General features: G+C 38.0%; 1 protein-coding gene across 1 annotated transcript in view; it reads left to right on the forward strand.

Moving 5' to 3' along the window:
- Positions 1–11,978, forward strand: part of LOC108764454 (guanylate cyclase 32E) — a 48,870-nt gene that overhangs the window by 29,805 nt on the left and 7,087 nt on the right. The window contains exons 9-13 of the mRNA XM_018512717.1: positions 932–1,070; positions 1,437–1,527; positions 2,600–2,925; positions 3,035–3,139; positions 3,269–3,340. Coding sequence (XP_018368219.1) covers positions 932–1,070; positions 1,437–1,527; positions 2,600–2,925; positions 3,035–3,139; positions 3,269–3,340 — 733 coding nt within the window. The remainder of the gene's footprint in view (positions 1–931; positions 1,071–1,436; positions 1,528–2,599; positions 2,926–3,034; positions 3,140–3,268; positions 3,341–11,978) is intronic.

Below are 11,978 nucleotides of genomic sequence, written 5' to 3' on the forward strand. Positions count from 1 at the left end.
GGTTTTATTAATTATTTTAATTAAAGGAGTTTGTAAAAACTTATTAGTTTTTAGGTATGTTAATTTGTAACTTATCATTGTAAATTATTTATATTCATGATCACCGCACACTAAGAAGATTTGTGGTTCGGTGTTTAAGGCTTTATTGTTATGCGTCTCCTTCAACAAGTGAGACTGCACCAGGAAAAAAACCCCCCCCCCCCCGATTAAATATGAATAAAACGAATATTCTGCGCTTTATGAAAGTAATTGTCCCGAGAAATGTTTTCAATCGTTCATTATCGTTCCGAGAGATGTTTCAATCATTCATGCAAGTCTTTGTTTGCATTAAACACTTTTGTTATGAGAATTTGTACATGTTTGATTTTTTGTGTGTGTATCACGTATTGCATCGACATATTGATAGTCAGTGTGTCGAGCTGCCTTCTCTAGCAGGCGCGCGTGATCAGTCGGTTACATTTATAAAATTGATACATTTCGTAAATCTAATGTATACTAGAGAAAGGAGCCCAACATATTGACCAATATGTTGATACAACACGCGGTACATACATATCAAATAAAAAAAATAATTATTATCCCTTTTATTATAGTGTTACAAGCGTTGCGGTCCCATGAGAGTTGAGTTAACTTGATATTAATTGGACTGTAACGCTTGCGACGCTGCGATGCGACTAATTAATGTAGAACCAGCTTTAAACGAAAATCGCATTCGTATGCAAAGAAAATTTATAATAAATATTAAACAAATTAGTATTATTAATATCTTAATATATTTCATAATTAAAATCATATCGCTAACACTAAATTTTTTTAATAACCCAATTACAAATTACAAATGAATATTAGAATTAACTTGTAATGTACTACTATTTTATCTAATTGATAGAATCAAATTTAAACCGAGCATAATTTGCACAACTTTCTATAGATACATGGTATACATGGATGAAAATGGAGACGCCGAAGGTAATTACACATTGATTGCATTGGACAACCAACCTGTGAAAGGCTACGGTCTTTACCCAATTGGGTATTTCATTGGAAAGGAGCAAGGAACAAATTTGCCAGTAAGTAAATTACAAATCGTTATCGCAACATTTTACCTTGTGTTTAAAACAAAAAAGAATATTTATTATATTAATTTTATATTAACTAATTATGTTGCCACAAAAATTTAATATTATCAAATATATAAGATAATTACTATATTTTGATATAATGTAAAATATATTCTACTTTATTAATTGAATTACAAATTTAAAAAAAATAACTTATTTTTAATTTGCAAAAAATTTGAAAATAAGAAAAAGCATGTGTGTCGTCGATCTTTTTCCATATAGAAATTGTCTAACATAAATAACGCTTCATTACATCTATTATAAATTTTATTTCAAATTATCTTCTTGTTCAATTCCCAATAACAAAATGTTTAGAAGCTTCAGTTAAATAAAAAAATACAATGGCTCGGAAATGGACCACCGATTGCAGAGCCTTATTGTGGATACCATGGCGAAAAATGTAACTGTGAGTATAATAAAAATTAAGTATAATAAAAATCCCAATATTGAATAATGGGAGAGCGAGGGTCGGATAATCAAGATTTGGATAATCGAAATATTACAGCACAATATTGTAACAATATCACTTTGAAAGATTGTAACATTGTAGCTACATTCTTATATGTACGCAAAAATCAAATATTGTTGCAACATTAGGTAAGATTTCAATAATTAATCCAGTTTTATTAATTGTTAACATATTGTTGCTTAGCATCACATTCCAAAATATTAGGTGTTAAACTTAATTCCTGCCGTTTTTCGTCTCCAAAATTGATTTGTTTCGAAGGGAAATATCTTAATCAAAATATTATTAATAAAGTATTATTAATTAGTAATAAAGTAGAAAATGGAGGAAATTACTTTGATTAAGGTATTCATTCATCTTCCCTTCGAAACAAATCAATTTTAGAAACGAAAAACGGCAGGAATTAAGTTTAACACCTAATACATACGATCAAATTATGATCAAAAATCATTCGGGGGCTTAGAAAGCACACCCAAAAAAGATTGGAAATCTCCACGAGATTCGTCCGTTTTACCACGCCTGCTTATAGACTTCCTTGACATTTTCCTCTTACGAGAAGCGCGTCTATCTCGTGACCGAATCGCGTATTTACTTTTTAAATTATAATATTACAGCAATATTTTTTATAATATAATATTTCCAATACAATATTTAAATTTTAATATTGCAGCAATATTGCTGCAACTTTTGTAATATTGCACACTATTGCTGCAGAGGGAGATTCTACTTTATTGTATTAATAACTTAATAATAATAATAACTAATTATTATTAGTAATTATATTAATATTATAAATATTATTAATAATTTATAAATATATGCTGTATTTTGATCGCGGAGAGTGATGTAAATATTTTCTATTATTATAATACATTTTATTATTTTTACATAAAAACATTGTAGTTTTAAAATAATAATGTTATATAATGTTTTTAATAAATAATTAATACGATACTTGAACCAGTAAATTATATAACAGTTCTTAATAATACGAATTGATGTTTGTTTATAGCTCATACTGGCAAAATTATAGGGAGTATCCTTGGCGCATTGTTGTTCATTATTACGGTGATTATCTTAATATTTTATAAAAATTGGAAATATGAGCAAGAGATAGATAGTTTGCTTTGGAAAGTTAACTACAAAGACATTCAGATCAAGGAGTACACAGAGAAGCGAACTAGTCAAGTATCGCTAAGTTCTAATCCAGATGCGGATTTTCGATATTCAACGATTTATACACAAATCGGACTGTATAAAGGACAAATTTTCGCTGTTAAGAAAATCAGAAAAAAATCGATTGAAATCACTGAAAAGATAAAAAGAGAACTAAAAATGGTAACGTTTGTAAAGTCAAAAATTTTAATTCAATTTAATTACAATATAACAACTATTATTAAGCAATTACAGTAAGAACTTACTTGCTATTAAAAGAATGTATTTTCAGATGCGCGACATTAGACACGATAACTTGAATTCTTTTATTGGTGCTTGTATCGAACCACCTAACATATGCGTCATCGTCGAATATTGTGCACGTGGTAGTCTCAAAGTCAGTAATTTTTTTAATTAATGCAATTAGTATTTTGTATATATCTATTAATTAAATCTTCAAATATTATCGCATATTATGTTAATTTCAGTAATTTCGAATTTCCGTCAATAACACAATGTTTTTTAGGACATATTGGAGAATGAGGATCTAAACCTCGATAATATGGTCGTTTCATCTCTTGTCGGCGACATTATTAGAGTAAGTTTCATTAAATTTTGTTTTCATAAAATTTACATTTTTTTTCTGCTTAAAGTTTGTTCAATTAAGATAGTACACTCACGATAATATCATCCAAAAGTCCCATCGCGGACTCGGTGATGATATTTCCATTCAGGACCACTTTGACCAACTCCGATTAACTTTAATCGACGATTGGAATTGACCAATCGCATTTGTCAACGATATATGTGATTGGTCAATTCTAATGGACTAATTAGATGGCAAACGTTTTTAATTTATAATTACCATCCAAACATCCCTCTTGATTAAATGACACGTTGGAACAAAATTTTAATAATTAAAAGCAGTTTTTAGAATGTCGGTAACTTAAGTTTTCGTTTTAAGAAGTTCTTGCACCGATGATTCTCTTATAATCATGTCATCGGAACATAAAAGTCCCGAGCTATGATAATGGCAGCACGGGAGCGTGTTCCTTCAAAATCATAGGCCAATTATTGTAGAGATAGTATAGCTAAAACGGTGCTGAAGCAATCGTAAATAACTGTATTCAAGCAGAATATAGTTACAAACTGATTGTGGGTGCTGTTCTCCACAATATGCACTGATATGGCGGATGATCTGGTTTGATCATTATTTATCGGTACATTTTGACTATGTTTCCAATCAACACGTACATCACACGCCGCATATGGTATGTGATGATATGCGAGAAGTATGACACCAGACGCTTATTGACTTCAGTCGTCTTCATAAACATCGTCTCTTCAAATAAAATTAAAAATTGTATTCTTTTCACCTATACGAACCTGGCACCCGACTTTAAGAAAAACAATTTTTTTTATATGCATTGGATAGAGCTAGGTTTGTACCCAATTGTACCACCGTTCTTTTCGTTTGTACCTCAAGGGGTGAGAGAAAAAAAAATTTTTTAAAAAGTTAGCACCCCACTTTGAGATAATGAAATTTTTCAAACGCCATCAAATTCAGAATCATTTGTACCCGTTTGTACCGCAGTTCGTTTCATTTGTACCCCCGAGGGGGTGATTGTACCGAATTTTTAAGATAGGAGTGAGAGCTAACTCCGCCAATTTTTAAGATATCTTAAATCTGTAAACGGGTGCTGTTTCGGCATCGCTTGTAGACGTTTGTACCACCGTCGGTTTCGTTTGTACCCCCGAGGGGGTCAAAACGTCTACAAGCGATGCCGAAACAGCACCCGTTTACAGATTTAAGATATCTTAAAAATTGGCGGAGTTAGCTCTCACCCCTATCTTAAAAATTCGGTACAATCACCCCCTCGGGGGTACAAACGAAACCGATGGTGGTACAAACGTCTACAAGCGACGTCGAAACAGCACCCGTTTACAGATTTAAGATATCTTAAAAATTGGCGGAGTTAGCTCTCACCCCTATTTTAAAAATTCGGTACATTCACCCCCTTGAGGGTACAAACGAAACGAACTGCGGTACAAACGGGTACAAACAATTCTGAATTTGATGGCATTTGAAAAATTTCATTATCTCAAAGTGGGGTGCTAACATTTTTTTTAATTTTTTTTCTCTCAACCCCTTGAGGTACAAACGAAAAGAACGGTGGTACAATTGGGGACAACCTAGCTCTATCTAATGCATATAAAAAAAATTGTTTTTCTTAAAGTCGGGTGCCAGGTTCACATAGGTATTCTTTTCACAGTTCTATTTTCCAAACTAAACAGTAAAAAATTATAATATTTTTTCTCACAATATATTTTTTTCTCCATTGCATGCTCGTTTTTTATTAACATATCACTGCTAGTTTAGACAATAAAATAATAAAAAATAAATGCGATTTTTCATGAACTTTACATAGGCGATACGTATAAAAAGTACAATTTTTAATTGTTTATATCTCAGTATTGAAACGGTCAATCTCATTGTAATTGCATAAGCGTGTTAATGTCTCCTAATACAAGTATAGTTTCAATTTAAAGAAATCCTTACTGTTTTCAATTCGCGAGTGTACTACCTTAATAAAATATACTATGTTCACATACACACACACACACACATGCACACACACATTTTAAGAGATGATTTCTTCCGTACATCAGATCAGATTGCTGAATGCAATGTAACATAAAAAAAAGTTTGACTACAGAAAATGTAGACGAGTTTCGAAATTGTTTTTTTTTTCTTTTTATGTTACATTACATTCAAAAATAATTAAAAAGAAAGGCTAATAAAAATCGAGCGCAGTTCTTGGTGCTCAAAATAAAATAACCAACACAGTTCATTATATAAAGATACATAATTTGAACGTTTCGACTCAATTACGAGCTATCTTCAGCAATTTTAAGGCATTGTTACATCAAAGTCAATGTTGTGTCGAAGTTTCTCCCGTACTGTATGTGATTCGGACCGTCCGTTATCGATCCAAAATGTTTATACGTTCGCAACACGCATGCTCGTTTCACTTTCGCACGGAAAACACACAGTAACACAACACATTAGTCACACCGAAATAAATATTGTTTCGTATCAGAGAGATAACACTAATATCTCTGCTGTGGTTCCGTGTCAAAAAATATCGTTTTATTATATTTAAATTGATACACTTCAATTCTGTTATATACACTTATATGAATTAAGTTTATTGTAATAATCATACCGTTTATTCGCATTAATGTGTTCATGTCGCGCGTTACATGACATTATAATATCGCATAAGGAACTCGATTGCCTTGATTTATTTCCTCTTGACCGCGCCTAGGGGTGGTCGCGAGTCACCCTGAGTCAATAGATTTATTGTTGGTGATCGGATTTAATCGCGACGACGCCTAGGGTAACCCTGAGTCGCGGTAACGCACACATATACGTATACAAGTTCTCGACGAAGACTTCGTTACTCGAAATTTGTCTACGACCGGTCAGCAGCTCGATACTCGAAAGAATAAGAATTGGGATTCCGTCGCGCCTCCCATCGGATCTCGATCCCCTTCCTGATTGGTTGTTCACGAATAGCGACGTCGCGGGTCCACGGTGTCTGCATTTCGGACAATCACAAAGAAACCGCGGCGTCAAACGTGCCGACGTCCGCTTAGATCTATGCCGCTTTCCGCGGCTTCGCATGAGTCGAATCGTCGACCCTGAGATATCAATACACGTGCACGTGCACGTACGAACAATACGTATGTGCGTTGTCCGATCACCATTACGACTGTTGTTCGCATTAATATTATGTAGAGCTCTACGCAACATACTCCCCTCGTTGAGAGGGTGTACCGATCAAGTGTCGATTTAATCGCATGTTATTACAAATAGATTTCGTATAATTTATAATGATACTGATTACAAAAGTGGGTATATGACGTGCATTATCTTTCAATTGGGAGTGGACATAGCAATGTCGTAGATCTCTTGATCTCTCCGGTCGCCGTCTTGATGGTGGCTACGCGTGTCACCCCGTCTTTGCCTGGATGTTGCGCCGTAATCCGGCCCAGCGCCCATTGAGTACATGGTAGATTCTTCTCTTTAATGAGTACGACATCCGTTGTTGAGCGTTGACCCATCTTTGTTCCATTTGGCACGTTTTTGAAGCTCGTTTAAATACTCCAGGCTCCATCGCGCCCAGAAGTCCTGCCGAACCTTTAATATGTGTTGCCATGTGGAGAGACGATTGTCTGGAATCGATAACAGATTGCCCTCCGGCAGGGACGTTATAGGCTTGCCGATTAAATAATGCGCCGGAGATAATGCCAGCAAGTCATTCGGATCCGAAGAGATTGAAGTAATAGGTCGTGAATTCAAGACACCCTCGATTTCGGTAGTGAACGTATTTAGTTGTTCGAATGTGAATAGAGAGTCTCCCACCACCCGCTTGAAATGATGTTTAAATAATTTTACGAATGACTCCCATAACCCGCCGAAATGAGGCGTCACTGGCGGAATAAGATGCCACGTTATTCGATGCTCGATTGCGAATCGATTTACAAGAGTTTTATGCTCTTCGGAATTGAATAACGCGTATAGTTCCTTAAGATCATTATTGGCACCTATAAAGTTGGTGCCGTTATCAGAGTAGATGTGCTCCGGCACACCACGCCTGGCCGCGAACCTACGCAATGCAGCTAGGAATCTCTCAGAGGGTTAAGTCACTTACGACTTCCAAATGTATCGCTTTTATAGACATGCACACGAATACGCATACATAAACTTTAATTCGAGTTCGATTGCGGAACTTCCTTTTTTTAATGTAAAATGGGCCGCAAAAGTCTACCCCAGTTTGTGTGAACGGTATAGCCGCGCGAACTCTAGACGCCGGGAGATTACCCATTTTATACTCGATTGTCTTTGCTGCGAAACGGACACAACGCGTACATGATCGGATGATTTTTCGTACCTGGTTGCGGCCGTCCGGTAACCAAAATTTTTGACGCACAATATATAGAGTGGTCTGTATGCCCGCATGATGATGTTTTTCGTGCGTCTCGCGGATAATACAATCCGTTACATGGTGCCTACTGGGAAGCAATATTGGATGTTTTTGCGCGGACGTGAGTTTTGACATCTGAAGGCGACCCCCAACTCGTATCAATTCGTTTTCGTCTAAAAATGGATTTAAGTTTGCAAATTTACCTTTGATGTTCGAGGCTTTATTCAATATTTTGATTTCCCCACTAAATTGGTTATCCTGCAATAATTTTAAAACTCGGATTTCAGCTTCGTTGATTTCTTTCGTATCTAATGGTCCACAATATTTATTACGATGCCGAACGCGAAGACAATAAGCAATGACTCGCAGTAATTTGGAATAGGAAGAGAATTTGTCGAAGATATCAAGATTTTTATTTATAGTTGTTAAGCATGTGTTTCTTTTTAGTTCAGGGATCTCCTTCATATGTACACTCTCATTCGGCCATTCAGATTCATCATTCGTTAACCACGAGGGTCCGGTGAACCACATTCGATTCCGCGAGAAGTCGAGAGGTAATTGCCCTCTCGAGATCGCATCCGCGGGATTATCTTCCGATCTAACGTGTCACCATTCCTTCGAACCTGTGATTTCCTGGATGCTTACGACGCGATTTGCTACATATGTTTTTAATAGGTGCGCGGGCGTCTTTAGCCAATGTAAGACAACGGTTGAGTCACACCAGAAAACGCTCCGCTGAACGTCCCGATCTAATGCATTGCTGGTTTCGCGATACAATTGCGCCAATAACAACGCGCCGCATAACTCGAGTCGCGGCGTAGAGACGGTCTTCAATGGAGCGACTCGCGATTTAGCACACAATAATCTCACCCGCGTCTCGCCTTTCCCCCCGCGCGAGCGCACGTATATGCATGCTCTGTAACCTATATTACTTGCATCGCAAAAACCGTGAATCTGGATATTGTTGCAATTTCCTACGAGTAATTTGCGATCGAGGTAAATGTGCTAAATCGTGTTCATTGTTTCCCACTGTTTTGTAAATGTTGACCAAGCCGTATGTATATTCTGTGGGATTGATTCATCCCAGTGTAATGTACACCGCCATACGTTTCGTATTAATTTTTTCGCGTACATTATTATCGGTCCTAGCAAGCCGAGAGGATCAAAAATTTTGGCAATTTCTGATAAAATAATTCTTTTTGTCAATTTTTCAGAACTTCTAATTGGATTAGTCGAATAACATATTTGGTCATCTCGGATGCTCCACGTGATCCCGAGCGTTTTTAATGTTTGATCTACATTCAATACGAAATTAGTGCGCAACGCGCTGGCCATCAAATCATTCACGATGCGTTCATCATTAGACGCCCATTGCCGAATGGCGAATCCGCCCCGAGCTAATAAAGCGATTACTTCGTTTCTGATGGCTCGGACTTCATCGATTGTTTCCGCCCCGGTTAGCAAGTCATCCACATACATATGTGATTTAATAATTCTGGCTGCCCTCGGAAAAGTAAGCAGTTCATCTTCCGCGAGTTTTTGAACAGTTCGGATCGCTAAAAATGGCGAGGAAGAAACGCCGAAAGTGAGCGTATTTAACTGAAGCGTCTCTACTTTACCGTCGCGACGCCACAGGATTTTTTGATATTGTCGATCATCCTCGTGTAATGTCACTTGTCGGTACATTTTTTCAATGTCCGCCGTGACGACGTAATTGTACGTACGAAACCGAATTAAGTGCGCGATCAAGCCGGGTTGAATCGTGGGGCCTGTCATTAATAAATCGTTCAAAGATGTCCCGTTGCTTGTTTTTGCCGAAGCGTCAAACACAATTCGCGTTTTCGTAGTGTCACTCGCTTCTTTAATTACCGCATGATGCGGCAGATAGTAACCTTCTCCCCCTTGATCCTTTATCACGGACATATGATTTAATTTTAAATATTCATCTAACACCCGATCATATTCTATCTTTAATGTCGCGTTCGTGTTTAATCTACGTTCCAAGGATAATAAGCGCTTAAGCGCGATGCTGCGTGATTCGCCTAAATGATTTTTTGTATTACGGAACGGTAGGCGAACCGTATAGCGACCGTCATCACCGCGTGAGACCGTTTTTAGAAAATACGTTTCGCATTCACGCTCTTCTTCCGATAATAATTTATCCGTCGTGACTTCTTCAATCGTCCAGAACTTGAGCATTAACTCTTCTAGACTCGTTGTATGGTACGTCGAGACTCTCGATGGACCACGCGAGGACGCGCCCCCGGCAACGACCCATCCTAATCGTGTTTTTTGTAAGTACAACTCGTAACCTTTTCGTGAGAGATCGATTTGACCGACCATGAACATCGATACTGTCGCTACCGAACCTATTAATATATCGATGGGACGTGGTAAATGGAATTCCGGATCCGCTAAACTGACGTTCGGTGGAATTTTGATCGAGTGGAAAAACTTCAGAGGGAACTAAATCCGCTATCGCCGGAACTGTCAAGCATGTCAAATCTTTGCAGAAATTATCGTAAATAGAACGTACTTTCACCTGAGCTATGCCTTTCGACTTGGTACTCGTCCCATTAATTGCATTAATCGGTAAAGAATATGTATCCACGTTTAGATGTTTCGCAATTGACTCAGATATAAAATTCGCCGTAGCGCCCGAATCCAACAGCGCCCGACACTTAATTAGCCTGTTCCCATTATCGCGGATGTATACGAGCGCGCTCGTCATTGCAGTGAAGAAAGGTGTAGGGTAGCGAGGCTCGTTGTCGTTCGTATGTCGGTCGTCTCGAATAGTCATTTTGTCTGCTCTAATTCTGGATTCGTCGTGTTAGATGCGTGCGCTTTCGGATAATTGTCAACGTGCAGGAGTGTGTTATGCCGCTTCTGGCAAATTGTACAGTTCGAAAATTTGCACACGCTGCCTCGATGCGAGCGCAAACAATTATAACAAAGCTTTGCGTTTTTTATTGTTTCGATTCGCTTCAGCGCGGGTAATGACTTGAATTTTGCGCATAAATATAGCGGGTGTCGACTAGTTTTGCACATAATGCAATTGCGCGACGCAGTGAGCACGAACGCCTGATTCGGACCGTTAATCCGCTTCTTTTTTGTCGGGGGTTCACTTTTCCCTTTCTCCGAATCCGCTCCTTTCGATCTTTCGCGTTTTGATGCGCATACCGCGGACTTGTATAAGAATTCATACATCTCCTCTATTTTAGGGAAATCGTCTCTTTCGAGAGACGTTTCCCACCTCTCTAATACGTTTTTCGGCAGTTTGCTTTCCAAAATATGAACCATCATTTCGGACCCGACTGAAGCTCCTAATGCGTTTAATGACGCCACGTGCTGTTGCGCATCATCCGCGAGTTTCGATAAACCGCTCGTGGATTCTTTTTCTAACGCTGGTAAATTTAAAATTAACGATAGATGACGTGATATTAAAATTCGCTTTACTTCATACGCCCGTTCGAGTAGTTGCCAAGCTTTCGCGTAGTTGGTACCGTCTATTGCGAGGATTCGTATTTTATTGGCAGCTTCGCCAGTTAATGCCGACTTTAAATAATGCAGTTTATCCACGTCGGATAAGTCCGACTGCGATCCTATCATATTGTTAAAAGCGTTCTTGAATGATAACCAGTTTTCATATTTGCCATCGAACGTCGGCAGGGACGTTTCGGGCAACTTGATCCGCCGTTTCTGAACCACAGTCGCGGGACTCGCAATGTCGTTTCGCGTTTCGTCTATCAATCGACTAGTACTCGCCTCTGAGATCCCAGCTGTCCGCAAGATATTCACGACTCTAGTCGCTAAAGAATAATATCGCTCATGTATGTTCGCGAACTCGGTAATATGCGCTTCATTCGGATCGAGCACCGCGAGTTCGTCGTTGTTCTCCTCGAATGCATGAAATAAAACGGTTACACGTTCCATCCGAAGTTTTAATGACACGTTATCGATTCTACCTTTATCGAGGATGTTGTTCAGACCCGTAATCTGGGACTTCAATGACGTCCGTTTTTGCACTAATATTTTAATTCTGTCCGTCATCGTTTGCGATTTAATATTATAATAAACGGACCGAATGACTTACGTTTGTCTGGCGGATTGAATTTCGTGACACGTCTCTATGCTCTCGTAGATTCGTCCTCGTCCTCAACGATTCGCCTTCGCTGTCGCAGATTCGTCTTCTTGTTTGTACGGAGGATGATTGTCTGTTTCACTCCGCTAACTTATATGCAGGTC

This window comes from Trachymyrmex cornetzi, unplaced genomic scaffold, assembly GCF_001594075.2.
Source record: "Trachymyrmex cornetzi isolate Tcor2-1 unplaced genomic scaffold, Tcor1.1 scaffold424, whole genome shotgun sequence".
NCBI lineage: Eukaryota > Metazoa > Arthropoda > Insecta > Hymenoptera > Formicidae > Trachymyrmex > Trachymyrmex cornetzi.